The 24,582-nt window shown below is 35.6% G+C and overlaps 3 protein-coding genes across 4 annotated transcripts in view; 1 reads left to right on the top strand and 2 right to left on the bottom strand.

Annotated features, from left to right (window-relative positions):
* The window catches only part of LOC142238081 (oxysterol-binding protein-related protein 9), an 88,002-nt gene extending 79,167 nt beyond the window's left edge, over positions 1–8,835 (bottom strand). The window contains exon 1 of the mRNA XM_075309610.1: positions 7,714–8,835. Coding sequence (XP_075165725.1) covers positions 7,714–7,881 — 168 coding nt within the window. The 5' untranslated portion in view covers positions 7,882–8,835. The remainder of the gene's footprint in view (positions 1–7,713) is intronic.
* Positions 692–1,163, top strand: LOC142238094 (uncharacterized). The gene is made up of 2 exons (XM_075309643.1): positions 692–804; positions 862–1,163. The coding sequence occupies exons 1-2, from the start codon at positions 790–792 to the stop codon at positions 1,099–1,101; spliced, it is 255 nt and encodes an 84-aa protein (XP_075165758.1). The 5' UTR covers positions 692–789; the 3' UTR covers positions 1,102–1,163.
* A 6,963-nt stretch (positions 8,836–15,798) lies between the features above and the next one.
* LOC142238086 (putative fatty acyl-CoA reductase CG5065) overlaps positions 15,799–24,582 on the bottom strand; it is a 41,338-nt gene continuing 32,554 nt past the window's right edge. For both annotated transcript variants that reach the window (XM_075309627.1, XM_075309626.1), the window contains 2 exons: positions 20,356–20,613; positions 15,799–16,091 (listed from right to left, as the gene is read on the bottom strand). In XM_075309627.1, the coding sequence (XP_075165742.1) occupies positions 15,995–16,091; positions 20,356–20,613 (355 nt within the window). In that variant the 3' untranslated portion in view covers positions 15,799–15,994. The remainder of the gene's footprint in view (positions 16,092–20,355; positions 20,614–24,582) is intronic.

Here is a 24,582-nt window from a genome sequence, read left to right as displayed (position 1 = left end):
CAAAAGCAAAAATGCCAATCGCCATATTGAAACTTTGATTGTCAGTCAAATCAAATTAAATTTCTCATTTGTTGAACACTACGTTCAACAAGTGGGAAATTTAAAATAGTGAAAATCTGGAAATGTATCGATTTATGCTTTGAAATATGAGGAAATATGTTACGGTTCGCAAGAATAATTGAAACAATTCTTACCATCAATTATGAGGACAATATATTTCAATACTTTTCTATCATAAATTTAAAGCAAATTGAAAATTTCAAAATTTTTGGTATAAACTAATTTTATCTAGAATTTTTATTCCTATTTGTCACAATTATCAATTAAACATTGGCGTAGCGAGTAAAATTTTTGAAGGGGGTAAAAGCTACAAAGTGTGCTCATTGTAAAGAAACCTCAAAAAGAGAAAAAATAAATTCTTATAAATGGGAAGAAACCAGAATATTTAATTCACTGATATATAATCATAGTTTGAAGAAATACTGCATGATATTTGGTAGCGGGAGATGACAAACCCATAAAACCCCTTTAGCTACGCCTATGCCATTAAGCAAATACCGACAATCAAAGTTCTGGCCAAATGAAAAAATTGTAATCATCTGATAGCTTCAAACTACCTTCCTAAATATATCTTGTATATATTGCTTTGAAAAATATGTCCTAATACAAATATCACTCAAAATATTTTTAGTTTTAATTTATTTTTTGACCATCAGGAACTTTTCTATTTCGTTTTTATCAAAATTTTGAACAATAGTATATTTCGGTTTTTTTTTCTATTTTCGCAAAATGTTTCCCTCCAATGTATGTTGGATATATAATTTTTAAAGCGAAATTTAATACTGTACAATTCATTTTCAGAATACTTTTGGCCACCAACCATTTATTCAACAAATTGAACTTTATCCCAGCCGTCGAGCTACAGAATATTATAGTGAACCTCAACCTGCTGAAGAATATCAAAGCAGGGCAGCAGAGCATCCATATGATAAATTAGGAAACAGAAATATTACGGAAAATGATCAAATTGGCAATGGTCAACGCATTATGCCACCACGTAATTTTGATATGCATGTTTTTCGAAATAGTCACTATTCCTAAAGGATCATTTGGTGATAGAGATAACAGTTCAATTAATAAAATTATGTACAAGATTTAATTCAGTTAACATACTTTTATTACCGAATGTCATTACTTGGGAAACCTGTATATTGATGTGTAAATAGTATAAATCCGAACAATTGGACTGATTAGAATTAAGGAAACAAAAGGCGAAATTCGAATCAAATATACTTTACCACAAGTAGTTAGAAAATTTTGGGCCTAGGAACTCTTTAAGAAATTTTTTAAGAGAAATTGTAAAGCCTATATTTTTCGGAAAAACCAAAGTTTTCGAGACACAGTTGACAAAATGGTAAAAAAAGTGGACAACTTGTTTTAAAGCATATTTAAGTCCGGAATTCCAATGTTTGTAATCTTTGAATTTTACTTGTGGTGTTTTCTAAAATCGTCTCGTACGATGGTTGCCTTTTATATGCCGGGGAGTGGTGCAATATGCCAACTGGCAAAACTTGATATTTGAGATTATATGTACTCTGAACGTTTTGACATACAAGCGCTATTTATATTGTTTAAAGCAACTTCATCTCGCCAAAAAAAAAAATTAAATAGTGAACACTTTCGTGCGATTATTTGTTTTACAACTTTCGATGAGGATTAACTTAACGACAGTGCATCAATGAACCTTATTAAATTTGTGGCTATGTAGCTCCGTCAAGGATCAGTCTGTATCGATGATATGGAGAATTCGTAGTTCAATCTTAGACGAATTTCGTGAAAGTCGTCCAAAATCAGTTCTTGTTCCGGAAACCATTGATGATGTGCGCCAACTGATATTGGAAATGAAATTGGAAATATGATATTAAAGACGATAAATGATTCACTTGAAAGGGGAATTTTTCCGGAAAATTGGAAAGAGACTATGGTAATACCAATCGAAAAAGTTCAGAGAACAAAGAAATGTGAAGAATTTCGACCAATAAATACATTATTGACATGCGAAAAAATCCTAGAAAAAGTGGTTAAAGAGCAACTGGTGAAATATATTGAAATGAACGGATTATTATCAAAATACCAGTCTGGTTTCAGAAAAAATTATTCTTGTGAGACGTCAGTAAATTATGTGATAAATAGATGGAAAAACAAAAACAAAGATGACAAAACATTAGCTATGTTCATAGATTTCAAGAGAGCATTTGAAACGATTGACAGAGATATCCTAATACAAAAATTATATATGTATGGAATACAAGACAAGGAATTAAAATGGTTCAAATCATACTTAAGCAATAGAACACAAAGAACTAGAGTAAATGACGTGATCTCGGAAGATATTAGAAATGAATACGGAGTTCCACAAGGGCCGATACTAGGTGCAGTACTTTTCATCATCTACATAAATGATATGGCAAATGTATTAGAAGAAAGTGAGGTAATACTATATGCAGATGACACATTGATTTTTACGGAAGCTGATACGCCAAATGAATGCTATATAAAAATGGAAAAAGACTTAAGTGCGCTTAATACATGGTTGAATATGAATAGACTAAAACTTAATGAAAGTAAGACTAAAATTATGGAAATAAACATGAACACTAATAGGAGTATTAAAATAAAAGACAAAGAAATAGAAAAAGTAACAAACATAAAGTACCTTGGAATAATCATTGACAAAGATTTAAAATTTAAAGAACACCTGGAATATATATGCAAAAAGATAGGAAAAAAACTTGGATTTTTCAAAAGAATAAGAAATCAAATGTCAACGACAACAGCGATAAATATATATAATACGATGATAAAACCACATTTTGAATATGCTTCAACAGTGTTATATACATGTTGTACGCAGAACCAAATTGATAGGCTGCAGAAACTTCAAAATAAAGGTATGAGATGTATACTAAGGATGAATAGATATGCAAATATAAAATGGATGCTGGATACATTAAAATGGCTTAATATAAGACAACGTTTAGAAATGAATACTATGGTATTTATACAAAAAATGAAAATGGGAATTGCGCCGGAGTACTTAAGCGAGCAACTACAAATGGTAGGAGACGCTCAACCATATGGGCTAAGAAATGCAGAAAACTTCAGGATCAAACGATCAACAACGAGTGCTGGACAAATGAGTCTTTTCTACAAAGGGTTACAAACATACAACAGATTACCAAACTATATAAAATGTCAAGAAAATAATATTGTATTTAAAAAACTTATTGTTGATTTTATTAAAAATAGAGAATTATATTAAGATATAAGAATATTAAGAATATAACTGTTTGTATAACATAGTATAATAATACTTAAAATAAATGTCAAAAAAAAAAAAATTTTTTTGACTGGAACACTAAATATTGCAAGATATTCATGTGGCCTATCTTGAAATTGAATTTTGAATGAACATTTGACCGTCAAAAAAACATATTAGCGTTGGATCCCAAACGATCGCGGTGTCAATGACATCGTGACTGACGATGAATCGTGGATTTATGCGTATGAACGCGAACGTAAGCAGCAGTCGTCAATTTGAGACTTGAAGAAGCGATTGATGAGTTCAGAAGGCATGTTTTGAAGATACCTCAATCAGAGCGGTAAAAGTGTTTCGACAATTGGTTCAAACGCATGCAATAGTGTATAGACCTTAATGGGGAATATTTTGACAAACAATAGCTCCGTTCGAGAACCCCATAATTTTTGATAATTATCACAAATTTTTACTGGAAGTCGTTCGTTTACACCAAAAAGCCACCGTGGTGCAATGGTTAGCATGCCCGCTTTGCATACACAAGGTCGTGGGTTCGATTCCTGCTACGACCGAACACCAAAAAGTTTTTCAGCGGTGGATTATCCCACCTCAGTAATGCTGGTGACATTTCTGAGGGTTTCAAAGCTTCTCTAAGTGGTTTCACTGGAATGTGGAACGCCGTTCGGACTCGGCTATAAAAAGGAGGTCCCTTGTCATTGAGCTTAACATGGAATCGGGCAGCACTCAGTGATAAGAGAGAAGTTCACCACCGTGGTATCACAATGGACTGAATAGTCTAAGTGAGCCTGATACATCGGGCTGCCACATAACCTAACCTAACCTAGCCTACACCAAAAATCCAACAAAAGAGAGCCGGAGAGAGACTACATTTGACAGTCATCGGATAGAGAAATTGCAAGTTTTTACTAGAGTTTCTTCTCCAGTAAAATCTTGCAAACCATAACATACATTGCCAGCTGGTTGTTGATAACAAACAAAGCACCAGTAGAATGTACATGTTCCACAACTACAACTTAAAAAAAGAGGATCTGTTTTTTGTTTTTAAAGTTTTAGAAGCTGAAAATTTGAATGTGCAAATATCTACTAGATGTCGTTCGAGTACTTTTCAGCAATTTTAAGCAAAGATAGTAAAATACAGTCTTATTCTCTTGCCAATTTTTACTGGATGTTTTTTACTGGAAAAGTACGTGAACAGACCTAATAAAGCGTTTTTTAAGTTTCACGTACCACACAGACGCGTTCGGCACCACGGTGGGAGCCACCGTTCACCAATGTGGTATCACAATGGACTGAATAGTCTAAGTGAGCCTGATACATCGGGCTGCCACCTAACCTAAAAGCTCGGTCAACTTTTCGTTTGATGTTCGGGACCGGTCAATTAACCGCCTAGATCATGCGATTTTACGCTTTTCGATTTTTTGGTGGGACTTAAAACCCATGTCTATAGAGACAAATCTTCAACTGATGCATCGGAAGACAACATTGAAGTATTCATTCGTGAGATACCGGTCGAAATGTTGCAAAGAGTATGCCAAAATTGGACTAAGAGGATCGACCATTTGAGGCGCAGTCATGGTCAACATTTGTATGAAATTATCTTTTGTGGGAGCCACCGTTGTACAATGGCTAACATGCACGCCTTTCATACTAGGGTTCATTCCCATTTTCAACCAAACACCAAAAAGGTGTTTCAGCGGTGCATAATTCTTTTGACATTTCTGGGTATTTCAAAGCTTCTCTAATTGTCCTACGGGAAATGGATCAACCACAGGACCAACACGTACGAAACAACACGTACACTGATGTGGCAGCCGCTGGCCAATGGATGGGGTCCATCGGGTCAATCCGGTACACAGAACCCGCCGCCGTGGGATTGCTCTGGGCACGCCCCATCCTTGTCGCAGAGTTCCTCGATCTGGCTACCAGTTGAACAACACAATCATAGAACAAAATGGATGAAACTACATTAAAAACTGTTACAACAACATCAACAACCACCACAGGACCGGTACAGGACTAGTCCCTGGTGTGCATGGACCAGTCCTAGTTCTGGTCAAGACGTATGGAAGGGACCGGTCACTTTAAAATGGGTTTGTCATTGACGGGGTAAATTTACACTTTAGGACACTCCTTGGACTCGTTCCTAAGGACATGTCCTGGGGCATTTTAGTAGTAGCAGGTCCTCATGAACCATTCTCGGACAAACTCTTAGAAATCTGTTTCAGTTTGTTTATACGAATCGCACCAGAAATTAAAAACTTTTGAAAAAATGTTGAACAATAGTTTATTCCGGTAATTCTTCTTCACTAAATGTGTAGATGCAATAAGATTTATATATCAAGCGAATATGGAAATCATTAAATTAACACTATTTAAAAACTGCCACAAACTGGATCACCGGTACCAGTCCTGTGATAGGTCCGTCAATGGCAATTTGCACCAATTTCCCGTAGGGTGGTTTCACAACATTGTGAAATGCCGTTCGGACTCGGCTATAAAAAGGAGGAGGACCCTTCTCACGGAGATTAACATGTTGGCTGATAAGTCCCCGGTCTGACACATAGATGGCGTCGCTAGTATTAAATGCATATTATTTTTATATAGTACCAACCTTCAAATAATTCGTGTCTAATTTGACGTCTGTAAGTCAATTAGTTTGTGAGATAGAGCGTCTTTTGTGAATCAACTTTTGTTATTGTGAAAAAATGAAAAAAAAGGAATTTCGTGTTTTGATAAAATACTGTTTTCTGAAGGGGAAAAATACGATGGAAGCAAAAACTTGGCTTGATAATGAGTTTCCGGACTCTGCCCCAGGGAAATCAACAATAATTGATTGGTATGCAATATTCAAGCGTGGTGAAATGAGCACGGAGGACGGTGAACGCAGTGGACGCTCGAAAGAGGTGGTTACCGACGAAAACTTCAAAAAAATCCACAAAATGATTTTGAATGACCGTAAAATGAAGTTGATCGAGATAGCAGAGGCCTTAAAAATATCAAAGGAACGTGTTGTTCATATCATTCATCAATATTTTAATATACGGAAGCTCTGAGCAAAATGGGTGCCGCGCGAGCTCACATTTGACCAAAAACAACAACGTGTTGATGATTCTGAGCGGTGCTGTTAACTCGTATTACACCCAAATTTTTCCGTCGATATGTGACAATGGATGAAACATGGCTCCATCACTACACTCCTGAGTCCAATCGACAGTTGGCTGAGTGGACAGCGACCGGCGAACCGCCTCAGAAGCGTGGAAAGACTCAAAAGTCCGCTGGAAAAGTAATGGCCTCTGTTTTTTGGGATGCGCATGGAATAATTATTATCGATTATCTTGAGAAGGGAAAAACCATCAACAGTGACTATTATATGGCGTTATTGGAGCGTTTGAAAGTCGAAATCGTGGCAAAACGGCCCCATAAGAAGAAGAAAAAAGTGTTGTTCCACCAAGACAACGCACCGTGCCACAAGTCGTTGAGAACGATTGCAAAACTTCATGAATTGGGTTTCGAATTGCTTCCCCACCCACTGTGTTCTCCAGATCTGGCCCCCAGCGATTTTTTCTTGTTCTCAGACCTCAAAAGGATGCTGGCAGGGAAAAAAAATTGGCTGCAATGAAGAGGTGATCGCCGAAACTGAGGCCTATTTTGAGGCAAAACCGAAGGAGTACTACCAAAATGGACGGGGACTTATCAGCTAACCTGTTACATGTGTTTTCTTATTTTTTCCCTTTTTGAAATTTTATTATATATACGTTATGGTTATTTTAGATCCGGGAATCTACACGTCTATATTCCAAGAGAGTAGCACTAGTTTACGGAATTAATCCGTTCCGAGCTAAAACCTGCCAACTCTTTATTATGGACTTCAAAATGCTTTTCGCACAGACATTTCTTTTAGAATATTCTTATGTCATTACATAGAAATACTGAATCATCCATAAATAAAACCTATTGTCCATTTATCTACATAATTGTTGACTACAATAGTCTGTTAAAAATAAAATTAACAATTGAGAATGATGCACAAAATTAAAATTCCTTAATTTGCAAATTAATTCATAATATGCCTTCCAACAATGCAATAATTTCAATGAAATCGTATACAGCTGTTATTGCCCACAAGTAGTCGACAAGAACAACAACCAAAAGATTTAAGAGATCAGACCTCGAGTTTAACGACAATAGCAACAGCAAAGAGAAAAAATCAAAAGTGTTCTGCTATCTTTATGACTAAATTGTTGTGCTAACATTTAGATGAACCTATAATGACTTTTTTAAAACAAAATAACAAACATCTTACTGTGGGCACACTTGTGTGATTGGGTGTGTGTGCGTGTGAGGGTGTATATTTACGAGTAAACAATCATACATACCGTATAATATGATAAGAGGCCGGCATTTTCATCCAATACAAAAAAACGATATTGCCATCCTTTCATCACATTTGTCCATTTACTTAGAGTACCTTCCATGGTACCACTGCCAATATGGGTAAATGTGGATGATATTGCAGAATTGGTAGCGGAGGTTGTGGAGGCCATCGATATGATTATTAGTGTGTTGGTATCTTGGTATAAAAGTAATCCAGGGTCCAGTGGGTTGGGGCGGGGTGGTGTGCTTTGGTTTGGTGACGACAGTCCCCAGCACCGCACAAATAAACAAACCAATATTTATCAGCTGATTTCGGTTCGGTGGATGACTTATCGTCGCAGTCAATGGAGGTTGTTGGTAGGTAAAACTTTTGTCACAAGAGATACCTAATAATACCCTTTAGCACACATACACTTTTATACAAACATATAGAGCACACAAAGTGGTTTCCAACACTTTACAATAACAAAATTGTAGAAGTCCCCCAAGCTAGATAAGGAATTTCTCTTCAATTCTTGACACACAAATGTTATTATGAATTTCTTGCACTACGTACGATGATAATGATGACAAACTGCGTTAAAGAATTGTTTGTCCCATATGTCGTTATATATTTTCTATATATATTCAATGATATTACGATAATTTTACTATATGTACACTCAATTCACATACGATTATCATTTGTTTGTTTAGATTATATAAATTTATTCATGTTTGTATGTACGTAGCGGTGACAGTGATGTCGCTAATTTACAAAATTCACAGAATTTTCTCCATTTCGAGGTTCCCTCACAAATTCACCAAAGGTCAACGAAGGCAAGTTATTGGGTTTTGTGTTTCCTTTAACAATTTCGGTGGTTCTTTGTTTAGTCCTTAACACACACGGTACAATAACCCATTCCAATGACAAATCTTTCCAGCATTCGTTGTTGTCCAGGAAACAAATGCTAATACACGGTTTTAAACAAACAAAGGCTTTGAGCACATTGTTCTTATATTCACATGTTTTTCTTTTGAATTACTATTATTTTTGGATTTTTGCTTTCTTTTTACAAATTCAAGGAAACTTAGGACTTCTTCGATTCTTCAAAGTTCTACTTGCGACAGATGACAGATGGATATAGGAGTAAACAAAAGTCAAAAGCGTTCATACGTACTGTTAATCTACATTAAAGTCGTTCCAAGTAAAAATGAAAATCGTTCCAAACATTGATACTATTAACGCCGTCATTTATTTGTACCCCGGCTTTTTCTACTCTAGGTGATGTCATGATATTGACAAAAAGTACCACAAATGTATTAAAACTTTGAAGCCAAAAGGTGCTAAATTTACATGACGTCACATTTAAAGCCTATTGTAAAAGTATACGTATAATTAAATATAGACCGATTTGGACACTTTTTTTTAGATTTTCTAAAAAAGTCTTATTTTGTTAAAATTTTATTTCTATTGAAAATTTTTGTCAAAATTTTATTTCTATAGAAAATTTTATTTCAATAGAAAATTTTGTCAAAATTTTTTTTCTTTAAGAAATTTTGTCATAATTTTATTTCTATAGAAAATTTTGTCACAATTTTATATCTATAGAAAATTTTGTCAAAATTTTATTTCTATAGAAATTTTTTTGAAAAATTTTTTTCTACACTCATAGAAAAAAGTCTGCTAAAAACAGCAGTCGATGTCTGCTGTTATATTTTTGTACTTCAGGGCCTAATGAATAACAATTTATAAAATTTTTAGGTTATAAAATTTTCCCCAAAGCATATTTAAGAACCAAAAGTAGTTTTTGGTATATTTTTGCTCTGTAATATACTTACAAGCTCCTAAATACGATCAGCAAACATTTTGTTTGCTGTTATGCCTCAATTCGATAAATATTCAGATTTTTGGTCAAATACTATAGATATTCATAAACTATTGTGTTAATTCTGTTAGGATAGCTCCTATGTTGACATTTTGCCAAAATAAAACATATTTTAGTGTAATCGAGGTTAAAAAATAGCAGGAAATGTTTTCAGCAGACTTTCTGCTGTTTTAGCAGACTTTTCTGCTGTCCCTACTAACAAATTTCTTTGGGTTTATAGAAAATTTTATCAACAATTTATTTCTATAGGAAATTTTGTCAAAATGTTATTTCTATAGGAACAATTTTATTCTTATAGAAAATTTTGCCAACAATTTATTTCTATAGAAAATTTTGTCAAAAATTTATTTCTATAGAAAATTTTGTCAAAATTTTATTTCAATAAAAAATTATGTCAAAATTTTATTTCTATAGGAAATTTTGTCAAAATTTTATTTCTATAGGAAAAATTTTATTCTTAAAGAAAATTTTGCCAACAATTTATTTCTATAGGAAATTTTGTCAAAAATTTATTTCTATAGCATATTTTGTCAAAATTTTATTTCTATAAAAAATTATGTCAAAATTTTATTTCTATACGAAATTTTGTCATAATTTTATTTCTATAGGAAATTTTGTCAAAATTTTATTTCTATAGGAAAAATTTTATTCTCATAGAAAATTTTGCCAACAATTTGTTTCAAAATTTTGTCAAAAATTTATTTCTATAGAAAATGTTGTCAAAATTTTATTTCTATAGGAAATTTTGTCATAATTTTATTTCTATAGGAAATTTTGTCAAATTTTTATTTCTATAGATTTTTTTTTTGAAAGTTTTATTTCTATAGAAAATTTTGTCAAAATGTTATTTCTATAGGAAAAATTTTATTTTCATAGAAAATTTTGTCAACAATTTATTTCTATAAAAAATTTTGTCAAAAATTTATTTCTATAGAAAATTTTGTCAAAATGTTATTTCTATAAAAAATTATGTCGAAATTTTATTTCTATAGGAAATTTTGTCAAAATTTTATTTTTATAGAAAATTTTGTCAAAATGTTATTTCTATAGGAAAAATTTCATTCTCATAGAAAATTTTGCCAACAATTTATTTCTGTAGAAAATTTTGTCAAAAATGTATTTCTATAGAATATTTTGTCAAAATTTTGTTTCTATAAAAAATTATGTCAAAATTTTATTTCTATAGAAAATTTTGTCAAAATTTTATTTCTTTAAAAAATGTTGCCAAAATTTTATTTCTATAGGAAATTTTATCAAAATGTTATTTCTATAGAAATTTTGTTAAAATTTATTTATATAGAAAATTTTGTCAAAATTTTATTTCTATAGAAAATTTTGTCAAAATTTTATTTCTATAGGAAATTTTGTCAAAATTTTATTTTTATAGAAAATTTTGTCAAAATTTTATTTCTATAAAAAATTATGTCAAAATTTTTTTCTATAGGAAATTTTGTCAAAATTTTATTTCTATAGGAAAAATTTTATTCTTATAGAAAATTTTGCGAACAATTTGTTTCTATAGAAAATTTTGTCAAAAATTTATTTGTATAGAAAATTTTGTCAAAATTTTATTTCTATAAAAAATTATGTCAAAATTTTATTTCTATAGACAATTTTGTCAAAATTTTATTTTCATAGAAAATTTTGTCAAAGTTTTATTTCTATAGACAATTTTGTCAAAATTTTATTTCTATAGAAAAATTTGTCAAAATTTTATTTCTATAGAAACTTTTGTCAAAATTTTATTTTTATAGAAAAATTTGTCAAAATTTTATTTTTATGGAAAATTTGTGAAGCAACTCTTAGTTGGAGAGGAATATTTTGCAAAATTTACCAAAATCAAGAATTCTACCAATCAACATAACAATAAAAAATTTACCATTTTTTGTGAGGCATTCGGCTCACGGGCCGGCTCTAAGCATTATTGCTAAAGACAACATATGTGTATTTCGTCTCCTTCTGGGCATTTCATATATGTACACTAATTTATAATACTCTGTTCCATATTTGCGGACGAATGTGGTATAGACAATATTCCTCTCAAAAATGTTGAGATCCTGTGATAAAAACTAAAATATCCGTTCATAATAATTGAATAATTGTGATGAAAAAGTACCAAGTGGCTCGCGGTCGTGCCACGGTGATTTTGGCAGTCGAAATGTATCAAAAAGAGCACAAAAGTGTTAACTTTATCAACCCTGTGGCACAATATATTATACAGTCGACTCCGCTTTAGCGCAATGCGCTTTACTGAAAAACCTCGGATAACTGAAATCGATCGCATTCCCCAGTTGTTTTTTCTGTCCATTTCATTTAAATTACTCCGCTTTAGTGAAACTCCGCTTAACTCCGCTTAAAAAAATCGGATTACTGAAAAGTTTTTTGTGTTCAAATGAGTTTCGTCACATTAGTATGACTTCGCTTTACTGAAAATGCCACATTCTCGCTATTGAGAGAGAGTACATTTTCTTCTCCGTATTGAGAACGCTTTATTTCAAGTGAAGATGGCACTTTCAAAACAGTTTAAATCACTCTAAATCACAAATAAATGAATTCCAATTTTCCTACACAAACCTGTGACGGAATCAAACACCTTGTTTTTATTATTTTATGTACATAGCATTGGTCATAAGTTCGGTTAACTGAAATTGAGTGGATTTTTTTCCAGTTATACGGAGTCCGCGTTACTGAAACTTTTTCAGTTATCCGAAGTTCGCATTACTGGAAGTTTTTTTCAGTTATCCGTAGTCCGCTTTAGCAAAAACTTCGGATAACTGAAATTAAATGGCTGCATTTTTAACGTTTCAGTAAAGCGGAGTCGACTGTAGTACCATTTTTAGCTACTTTTTGCCAGACTAGAGATGGAATGGAGCAACAATTGTTTAGATAAATCGATGACCGAATGAATGTTCAGAAAGTTTGAGAAATACGTAACGTGATGTTACGTTTACGTATTTAGTTCGCATCATCGAGTGTGAAAGTTGTTAAAAAAAAAAAAAAAAAAAAAAACATTTTATTAAATAAAAACTTTTTGAATTATTGGCTTGGATCAATATCCATTAAGTTACAACAAAATTTGCGACAAAATTGCATAATTTTACACTCACCTTAAAGGTGAGTATTAAGTTCGAGTTTAGCCGCTAAAACCGTCATTTTTCCACTAAAGTAAAAACTAAATCATTAAAAAAGGCATAAAATTATACATATTTGTTGCAGATTTCATTATAACTTGATGGGGAATAGCCCAAAGCAATTTTTCACAAAGTTTGTATTCCTTAAAATGGATTACTATAGAAAAGTAATAGTGAAAATGACGATTTTAGCGGCTAAACTCAAACTTGGTGGGTATTAAGTATTATTTAATGGGTAAAATCGCCAGTTTTTCACGATTACTTTTCTATAATAATCAATTAAAAAGAATATAAACTTTGTTAAAAATTGCTTTGAGGTATTTCCCATCAAGTTTTAATCAAATTTGCATCAAAGAGGTAAAATTTTATACTGTTTTACCGATTTAATTTCCGGTTTAGAGGCTAAATTCGAACTTAACATCCACCTGAATTTTTATACCCTCCATCATAGGAAGGGGGTATATTAACTTTGTCATTCCGTTTGTAACACATCGAAATATTGCTCTAAGACCCCATAAAGTATATATATTCTGGGTCGTGGTGAAATTCTGAGACGATCTAAGCAGGTCCGTCCGCCCGTCCGTCCGTCCGTCCGTCCGTCTGTTGAAATCACGCTAACTTCCGAACGAAACAAGCTATCGACTTGAAACTTGGCACAAGTAGTTGTTATCGATGTAGGTCGGATGGTATTGAAAATGGGTCATATCGGTCCACTTTTACGTATAGCCCCCATATAAAGGGACCCTCAGATTTGGCTTGTGGAGCCTCTAACAGAAGCATATTTCATCCGATCCGGCTGAAATTTGGTATATGGTGTTGGTATATGGTCTCTAACAACCATGCAAAAATTGGTCCACATCGGTCCATAATTATATATAGCCCCCATATAAACCGATCCCCAGATTTGGCTTGTGGAGCCTCAAAGAGAAGAAAATTTCATCCGATCCGGCTGAAATTTGGTACATGATGTTGGTATATGGTCTCTAACAACCATGCAAAAATTGGTCCATATCGGTCCTTAATTATATATAGCCCCCATATAAACCGATCCCCAGATTTGGCTTGTGGAGCCTCTAAGAGAAGCATATTTCATCCGATCCGGCTGAAATTTGGTACATGGTGTTGGTATATGGTCTCTAACAACCATGCAAAAATTGGTCCACATCGGTCCATAATTATATATAGCCCCCATATAAACCGATCCCAAGATTTGGCTTGCGGAGCCTCAAAGAGAAGCAAATTTCATCCGATCCGCCTGAAATTTGGTACATGATATTGGTATATGGTCTCTAAAAACCATGCAAAAATTGGTCCACATCGGTTCTTTATTATATATAGCCCCCATATAAACCGATCCCCAGATTTGGCTTGCGAAGTCTCCAAGAGAAGCAAATTTCATCCAATCCGGTTGTAATTTGGAACATGGTGTTAGTATATGATCTTTAACAACCGTGCCAGAATTGGTCCATATCGGTCCATAATTATATATAGCCCCCATATAAAACGTTCTCCAGATTTGACCTCCGGAGCCTCTTGGAGGAGCAAAATTCATCCGATCCGGTTCAAATTAGGAACGTGGTGTTAGTATATGGTCGCTAACAACCATACCAAAATTGGTCCAATCACACAAAAATTGGTCCATATCGGTTCATAATCATGGTTGCCACTAGAGCCAAAAATAATCTACCAAAATTTTATTTCTATACAAAATTTTGTTAAAATTTTATTTCTGTAGAAATTTTTGTCAAAATTTTCTTTCTATAGAAAATTTTGTCAAAATTTTTATTTCTATAGAAAATTTTGTGAAAATTTTATTTCTATAGAAAATTTTGTTAACATTTTATTTCTGTAGAAAATTTTGTCAAAATTTTGTGTCTACTTTGTCAAACTGAATTATATACGTATTGGCTCGATTTTTTTTGATTTAATAAAGGGTGATTCTTTTGAGGTTAGGATTTTCATGCATTAGTATTTGACAAATCACGTGGGATTTCAGACATGGTGTCAAAGAGAAAGATGCTCAGTATGCTTTGACATTTCATCATGAATAGACTTACTAACGAGCAACGCTTGCAAATCATTGAATTTTATTACCAAAATCAGTGGCAGAAAATCCGCTTTTTTATGGACAAATTTTGTTCAGCGATGAGGCTCATTTCTGGTTGAATGGCTACGTAAATAAGCAAAATTGCCGCATTTGGAGTGAAGAGCAACCAGAAGCCGTTCAAGAACTGCCCATGCATCCCGAAAAATGCACTGTTTGGTGTGGTTTGTACGCTGGTGGAATCATTGGACCGTATTTTTTCAAAGATGCTGTTGGACGCAACGTTACGGTGAATGGCGATCGCTATCGTTCGATGCTAACAAACTTTTTGTTGCCAAAAATGGAAGAACTGAACTTGGTTGACATGTGGTTTCAACAAGATGGCGCTACATGCCACACAGCTCGCGATTCTATGGCCATTTTGAGGGAAAACTTCGGAGAACAATTCATCTCAAGAAATGGACCGGTAAGTTGGCCACCAAGATCATGCGATTTGACGCCTTTAGACTATTTTTTGTGGGGCTACGTCAAGTCTAAAGTCTACAGAAATAAGCCAGCAACTATTCCAGCTTTGGAAGACAACATTTCCGAAGAAATTCGGGCTATTCCGGCCGAAATGCTCGAAAAAGTTGCCCAAAATTGGACTTTCCGAATGGACCACCTAAGACGCAGCCGCGGTCAACATTTAAATGAAATTATCTTCAAAAAGTAAATGTCATGGACCAATCTAACGTTTCAAATAAAGAACCGATGAGATTTTGCAAATTTTATGCGTTTTTTTTAAAAAAAAAGTTATCAAGCTCTTAACAAATCACCCTTTATATACCACGTATGGACTTACATACAATTTAGAAGATGGTGTTAGGAGGTTTTAAGATACCTTCCCATCGGCAAGCGTTACCGCAACTTAAGTAATTCGATTATGGATGGCAGTGTTTAGAAGAAGTTTCTACGCAATCCATGATGGAGGGTACATAAGCTTCGGCCTGGCCGAACTTACGGCCGTATATACTTGTTAAATTTATAATTTAATGATTTATAAAATAGTTTTAATTTGATTTTTATTGCTGCAACCTAATATTTTATAAAAAAAATCTTAATATCTAAGGACAAAATAGATCTAATAACAATAAAACAATAAAAAAAACATAAATACGGTATAATTTCTAGGAAATCGCAATTCATTTAAATTGTACTTGTTTATTAACAACAATTCCAATTGTTTTGCAAGCAAATTGCGTTACACCTTAAAAAAATCAGCTAAGAAATATCGATAGACAGCATAGCATAAACCGAACAGCCACAGTCCTTTGTATATTTTATCCACGTACCACATTCTAAAAAAAAAAACAAAAAAAAAACAGAATAGGTTATATTAGATTATAGTGAAGACTTGTTAATTCTGTTTAAAGAAGACAATTTCAATTTTTTCTGTTGCTCCCACCAAGTTATATTCTTGTATTGAAATAATCTAAAACTCCGTAAGCATCTCTACCGAAATTTCTGTTGGCCATAAGTCTTACATTTTTCAAAAAAAAAAAAAACATTATTACCGTGTTATCGACGGTTGACATTTTCTCCCAAAAAGATGAGCACCAAAAAGCAGTTTTTCCCACAGTTACTTCTTTGCTTTTTAAACATTTCGTTCCAAGTTTTTGCACGATTTGGTGAAAAATACAATGTTCGTTATATCTGTATTTTTATACCCACCACCATAGAATGGTGACGGGGGTATAATAAGTTTGTCATTCCGTTTGTAACACATCGAAATATCGATTTCCGACTATATAAAGTATATATATTCTTGATCAGGGAGAAATTCTAAGACGATATAACGATGTCCGTCTGTCTGTCTGTCTGTCTGTTGTAATCACGCTACAGTCTTCAATAATGAAGCAATCGTGCTGAAATTTTGCACAAACTCGTCTTTTGTCTGCAGGCAGGACAAGTTCGAAGATGGGTTATATCGGTCCAGGTTCTGATATCGTCCCCATATAAACCAACCTCCCGATTTGGGGTCTTGGGCTTATAGAAATCGTAGTTTTTATCCAATTTGCCTGAAATTGGAAATCTAGAGGTATTTTCGGGTTATAAAGAGGTGTGCCAAAAATGGTGAGTATAGGTCCATGTTTTGGTATAGCCCCCATATAGACCGATCTCCCGATTTTACTTCTTGGGCTTATAGAATCCGAAGTTTTTATCCTATTTGCCTGAAATTGGAAATCTAGAGGTATTTTCGGGTCATAAAGAGGTGTGCCAAAAATGGTGAGTATAGGTCCATGTTTTGGTATAGCCCCCATATAGACCGATCTCCCGATTTTACTTCTTGGGCTTATAGAATCCGAAGTTTTTATCCTATTTGCCTAAAATTGGAAATCTAGAGGTATTTTCGGGTCATAAAGAGGTGTGCCGAAAACGGTGAGTATCGGTCCATGTTTTGGTATAGCCCCCATATAGACCGATCTCCCGATTTGGGGTCTTGGGCTTATAGAAATCGTAGTTTTTATCCAATTTGTCTGAAATTGGAAATCTAGAGGTATATTAGGACCATAAAGAGGTGTGCCAAAAATGGTGAGTATAGGTCGATGTTTTGGTATAGCCCCCATATAGACCGATCTCCCGATTTTACTTCTTGGGCTTATAGAAACCGCAGTTTTTATTCAATTTACCTGAAATTGGAAATCTAGAGGTATTGTAGGACCACAAATACGTGTGACAAAAATTGTGAGTATCGGTGCATGTTTTGGTATGGTCCCCATATAAAACGACCTCCCGATTTGGGGTCTTGGGCTTATAGAGTCTTCAATAATGAAGCAATCGTTCTGAAATTTTGCATAAACTCGTATTTTGTCTGCAGGCAGGTCAAGTTCGAAGATGGGCTATATCGGTCCAGGTTTTGATATAGTCCCCATATAAACCGACCTCCCGATTTGGGGTCTTGGGCTTATAGAAATCGTAGTTTTTATCCAATTTGTCTGAAATTGGAAATCTAGAGGTATATTAGGACCATAAAGAGGTGTGCCGAAAATGGTGAGTATCGGTCCATATTTTGGCATAGCCCCCATATAGACCGATTTCCCGATTTTACTTCTTGGGCTTATAGAATCCGAAGTTTTGATCCTATTTGCCTGAAATTGGAAATCTAGAGGTATTTTCGGGTCATAAAGAGGTGTGCCGAAAACGGTGAGTATCGGTCCATATTTTAGTATAGCCCCCATAAGAACGATCTCCCGATTTAACTCCTTGGGTTTCTAGAAACCGTAGTTTTTATCTGATTTGCCTGAAATTGTAAATATTCTGGTATTTTAGGCTCACAAAAACGTGTATCGGATTATGTTTTTATCGGTCCATTTGATAATGCCCCCATATAGACCGACTTCACTTCTTGAGGGTGTGGAAGGCGCTCTGATCATGAAAATTGCTTGAAACTCAATGTAAAATTTCCAGATTTTACTTCTACAGATTTATGATTTCAAATCAAGACGTTATTTTATAATTTTCTTGCACACTTACAAGAGATGTTAATGATTCCTCTAAAACTCAAACAAAAATGGTTTTTATAAATCCAGAATCTGATATAGTCCTCATAGGTGAAATCTTTAAATTTGTCTTCGGGAAGTGTCCTCAAGCCCTCCTGAAATTTCAAAGGAAACCCTAATATTTGGTTCATGGCGGTGGGTATTTAAGATTCGGTCCGGCCGAACTTACTGCTGTATATACTTGTTTCTTTGATAATATAGATCATTGGTGGAAATTCAGGACCTAGTACTCACTTCAAGGTATAATTGCCCAATTGTCATGCGAATTGCATGAAATTTATGCATGAGCTATACAGATTTCTAAAGCTATTGGGCTTTAGAAATCCAGAAGGCAGTGTTATCGATTGTCGTCATATGCACCTTCAACGGAATTTCCACTATATCTTAAGTATTGCATTGGTAGTTTGGCTACCGAAAATTCCGTTATGACAATGTTATCGACTTTTTGCATATACTGAAAATTAAAGGGTGATTCTTTTGAGGTTAGGATTTTCATGCATTAGTATTTGACAGATCACGTGGGATTTCAGACATGGTGTCAAAGAGAAAGATGCTCAGTATGCTTTGACATTTCATCATGAATAGACTTACTAACGAGCCACAACGTCGAATTTTCAGTGAATGGGCCCTAGAAAAGTTGGCAGAAAATCCGCTTTTTTATCGACAAATTTTGTTCAGCGATGAGGCTCATTTCTGGTTGAATGGCTACGTAAATAAGCAAAATTGCCGCATTTGGAGTGAAGAGCAACCAGAAGCCGTTCAAGAACTGCCCATGCATCCCGAAAAATGCACTGTTTGGTGTGGTTTGTACGCTGGTGGAATCATTGGACCGTATTTTTTCAAAGATGCTGTTGGACGCAACGTTACGGTGAATGGCGATCGCTATCGTTCGATGCTAACAAACTTTTTGTTGCCAAAAATGGAAGAACTGAACTTGGTTGACATGTGGTTTCAACAAGATGGCGCTACATGCCACACAGCTCGCGATTCTATGGCCATTTTGAGGGAAAACTTCGGAGAACAATTCATCTCAAGAAATGGACCGGTAAGTTGGCCACCAAGATCATGCGATTTGACGCCTTTAGACTATTTTTTGTGGGGCTACGTCAAGTCTAAAGTCTACAGAAATAAGCCAGCAACTATTCCAGCTTTGGAAGACAACATTTCCGAAGAAATTCGGGCTATTCCGGCCGAAATGCTCGAAAAAGTTGCCCAAAATTGGACTTTCCGAATGGACCACCTAAGACGCAGCCGCGGTCAACATTTAAATGAAATTATCTTCAAAAAGTAAATGTCATGGACCAATCTAACGTTTCAAATAAAGAACCGATGAGATTTTGCAAATTTTATGCGTTTTTTTTTTTTTAAAAAGTTATCAAGCTCTTAACAAATCACCCTTTACACATGTTTTTATCGATTATTTGCATGTATATTAATACCCTCGATCACTCTCATTTTATGTGAAAAGTTTTTGCTAAACCTCGGTATGTATTTCTTATGGATTTTTTTTGGCGATCGAAAATTCCGTGAGGCGTTGTTTGGAGAGTTTCCAGTTTGCTCCCATAAGAAATCCAGTGTTGAATACGAGTTGCATACTGGGATGAAGCAGCAATTTCGCTAGAGCTTCATGACTAGTTTAAACCCCAGTATGCAGATAATACGGTTTTATTATCTCTCTCTTAAGTCTATAGCTCTTCCCAAAAAATCCTTTAATTACCAATAATAAATAATCGATAACAACATCTCAGGGAAATTTCGGTACCAAACATATCAATGCATTTCTTATGGGTGGCGGAAATTTCGTTAGAGGTGCATATCGGGTTTACTTGGAGAACATGCAAACAATCGATAACATTGTTCTAATGAAAATTTCGCCAGCCAATTGTTGTATAAAGATCTACGCGTTTGGTGTGGATAGAAAAAAAATTGTCATTATTGGCTAGAATCGAGATATTATAGGTAACATATCTGGAGGTTAATTAGAATCCTCAAAAATGCAGAATTTGAGATTGATTGAGATTTCTTTGTATGGATATCTGCTGATTATATTCATATTACTTACACTCTCATATGTCTCCTTGCAGCGGGTATAGTATCATCGGTTTCTTTCAAAATGAGCCTTCGAGCACATAGAACACATTCAGTAAAATAGTCGATCAAATCGAATTCGATTTTCTCTATGACATATGTGAGGCGTTCCTTTTTGTTCATCACTTTTCGAAATTCGATCGCTTGTTGGTTGTCAAAATTCCATATGTTATTTGCATAGTATTCAAAAACTTCGAATCCCTTCGAAATACGCCTTTGTACTTTCATCAAGCTGTAAAGAAAAAATATGCACAATTTAATAGAAATATGAAGGTTTATTCCGCTAGAAATCTGAAGAGGATGTCACTAGTCTGGAGAGGATAGTCACTCTCCCTCGACATTTAGACGGATCGTGACCGATCCATGAGGAAAGATTACCGGAAGAGTAGAATTTTGAAACACGAGGAAGAAATAGCACTCGACAGAATATAGTACAAGATGTGGAGAAAGGAAGAAGCAGATGGGACGCTTTTGGTGTTTATACTGAAAAACCGATCATAACCAAGCCTGTCCCAAACCAAAGGCTTTGATTTCTTTGGTGTCTATATCTGACTTTCCAATGGTCGGCTGTGAGCCTCCCTGAAAAGAAACTAGCAAAGGCAACAAGTTATAGTCGGCAGATATGCAATCAAAGGTAATAAAACAAAAATGAGTGGATTTTTGAAATAACAGGTTGGCTGATAAGTCGCCGGTCTGACACATAGATGGCGTCGCCAGTATTAAATGTTTTCTGAAAGGAAAAAATACGGTGGAAGCAAAAACATGGCTTGTTAATGAGTTTCCGGGCCTTGCCCCAGGGAAATCAACAATAATTGATTGGTATGCAAAATTCAAGAGTGGTGAAATGAGCACGGAGGGCGGTGAACACAGTGGACGCCCGAAAGAGGTGGTTACCGACGAAAACATCAAAAAAATCCACAAAATGAATTTGAATGGCCGTAAAATGAAGTTGATCGAGATAGCAGAGAACGTGTTGGTCATATCATTAATCAATATTTGAATATGCGGAAGCTCTGTGCAAAGTGGGTGCCGCGCGAGGTCACAATTGACCAAAGACAACAACGTGTTGATGATTCTGAGCGGTGTTTGCAGCAGTTAACTCGTAATACACCCGAGTTTTTCCGTCGATATGTGACAATGGATGAAACATGGCCCCATCACTATACTCCTGAGTCCAATCGACAGTCGGCTGAGTGAACAGCGACCTGTAAACCGTCTCCGAAGCGTGGAAAGACTCAAAAGTCCGCTGGCAAAGTAATGGCCTCAGTCTTTTGGGATGCACATGGAATAATTATTATCGATTATCTTGAGAAGGGAAAAACCATCAACAGTGACTATTATATGGCGTTATTGGAGCGTTTGAAGGTCGAAATCGCGTAAAAACGGCCCCATATGAAGCGTTGTTCCACCCAGATAACGCACCGTGCCACAAGTCATTGAGAACGATGCCAAAAATTCATGAATTGGGCTTCGAATTGCTTCCCCACCCACCATATTCTCCAGATCTGGCCCCCAGCGACTTTTTCTTGTTCTCAGCCCTCAAAAGGATGCTCACAGGGAAAAAATTTGGCTGCAATGAAGAGGTGATCGCCGAAACTGAGGCTTATTTTGAGGCAAAACCGAAGGAGTACTACCAAAATGGTATCAAAAAATTGGAAGGTCATTATGATCGTTGTACCGCTCTTGAAGGGAACTATGTTGAATAATAAAAACGAATTTTGACAAAAAAAAATGTGTTTTTCTTTGTTGGACCGGGGACTTATCAGCCAACCTGTTATGAGGAAGAACTAACACTCCGTTGTGAAGGATTGGGTCGGCAGAACATAGGACTGGATATGTAGAGGGTAGGAACGGATGGTACACGTTTTGTGTTGCGTCTGGCAAACAGCTCCTTACCAAGTCTTGCAGTGCTTCCCGATTCCATGTTAAACTCAATGACAAGGGACCTACTTGTCATTGAGTCCGAGTCCGAACGGCGTTTTACATTGCAGTGAAACCATTTAGAAAAGCTTTTAAACATTCAGAAATGTCACCAGCATTACTGAGGTGTGATAATCCACCGCTGAAAAACTTTTTGGTGTTCGGTCAAAGAAGGCATCGAACCCACAACTTTGTGTATGCAAGGAGGGCATGCTAAACATCGCACCACGGTGGCTACCAAACACCAAAGCCTTTGTTTTCTTTGTGCCCAAGTCTGCCTTTCCAATGGTTGTCGGTGAGCCTCCCAAAATGTAAACTAAGATAGGCAACGAGGTAAAGCCGAATGGTAGGCAATTAGAGGTAACAGAGTAACGATTAGTTAAACTTTGAAACCAGAGGAAGAAACTGCACTCCGCTGTTGATTATTGGATCAACGGAATATAGGACTGGATGTGGAGAAAGGAGGAACACATGAAACAATTATTGTGTCGGGTCTGGAAAAGAGCTCCTTATAAGGAGTTGGTCTGATCAACACCAAAGTCTTTAATATCTTTTTGTCCAGTCCTGCCTTTCCATTGGAGGCCTGTGAGCCTCCTAAAAACTAAGGCTAAGTCGAAAGGTAAGCAATGAAAGCCACTAAAGAAACCGTGAGTGAAGCTTTGAAACATGAGGAAGAAACAGCTTTCTGCTGCCAGCTATATCTAAAGACCAGCAGGTTGAACAGGTCAATGATAAAATCTTGAATTGTGTAGAGGCTGCGTTGCAGGCTAGTATGAATACCATACAGTAACTAGCGATTATGGATATCCCACAAATGTTGAAGATTACAGTTTATATAAATGGGACAGCAAGACCGAGGAGGAGGATTGGTTTGATAGAATATAGGACGAGATGTGGAGAGGACAGCTCAAAGCTTTTTGTGTTAGGTTCGAAAAAGAGCTCCTTATCAATCCTGAATACGAGGCTAGGTCGATAGCTAAGCAATCTAAGCCAATAGAAAAACGATGACTGGAACTTTGAACTACGTGGAGGAAACAGCACTCCGCTGTCCACTATACCTAAAGACCTGTACTTCAAAACACATTATGGAGGAATGAGTCAACAGAATATAGGACTGGATGTGGAGAAAGGAGGAAGCAGATGGAACTCTTTTTGTGTTAGGTCTAGAAAAGAGCTCATTGCCAAACCTGGCCAATTATTGCGGTAGATGTATAGACCATGGTCAGTCCATTGTGATACCACAGTATTTTATCACTGAATTCTGCCCGGTTCTATGCTTAGCTCAAAGACAAGGGACCTCCTTTTTATAGCTTACTTAAAGGAGCTTTGAAACACTCAGAAAATTCACCAGCATTACTGAGAGGGAATTATCCACCACCGAAAAACTTTTTGGTGTTTGGTCGAAAGTGGGGTTGAACCCATGACCCTGTGTATGCAAGGAGGACATGCTAATCATTGCACCACGGTGGCTCCAAGGCACTACCAATACCCAAGGCTACGCTTTCTTTGTGATCGGGCCTGCATTTCCAATGGCCGGCGATGGGACTCCCCAAAAGTCAACCAATAAAGGCGAAGAGGCTAAATCGATAGGTAAGCCAATAAAAAATCGGGAGACGAGAAAATGAGAGAATCCCAAGAAGCTATCCTACTGGAAGAGGTATGATACATGTTTTGTCTATGGAAGAACTTCATCCTTACAGGAGAGAGAATCGACGTTGCCAAATATTCCACCCTATTTGCTTAATTTCATTCACTTAAATATCTAAATAATTATAGCACAGTTTATATAAATGGGACAGCAAGACCGAGGAGGAGGATTGGTTTGATAGAATATAGGACGAGATGTGGAGAGGGCAGCTCAAAGCTTTTTGTGTTAGGTTCGAAAAAGAGCTCCTTATCAATCCTGAATACGAGGCTAGGTCGATAGCTAAGCAATCTAAGCCAATAGAAAAACGATGACTGGAACTTTGAACTACGTGGAGGAAACAGCACTCCGCTGTCCACTATACCTAAAGACCTGTACTTCAAAACACATTATGGAGAATTGAGTCAACAGAATATAGGACTGGATGTGGAGAAAGGAGGAAGCAGATGGAACTCTTTTTGCGTTAGGTCTAGAAAAGAGCTCATTGCCAAACCTGGCCAATTATTGCGGTAGATGTATAAACCATGGTCAGTCCATTGTGATACCACAGTATTTTATCACTGAATTCTGCCCGGTTCTAAGCTTAGCTCAAAGACAAGGGACCTCCTTTTTATAGCTTACTTAAAGGAGCTTTGA

Source organism: Haematobia irritans, chromosome 5 (genome assembly GCF_050003625.1).
Source record: "Haematobia irritans isolate KBUSLIRL chromosome 5, ASM5000362v1, whole genome shotgun sequence".
NCBI classification, from domain to species: Eukaryota; Metazoa; Arthropoda; class Insecta; order Diptera; family Muscidae; genus Haematobia; species Haematobia irritans.
Note: the sequence above shows the minus strand (reverse complement) of the source record. Positions and strands in the feature narration are given on the sequence as shown.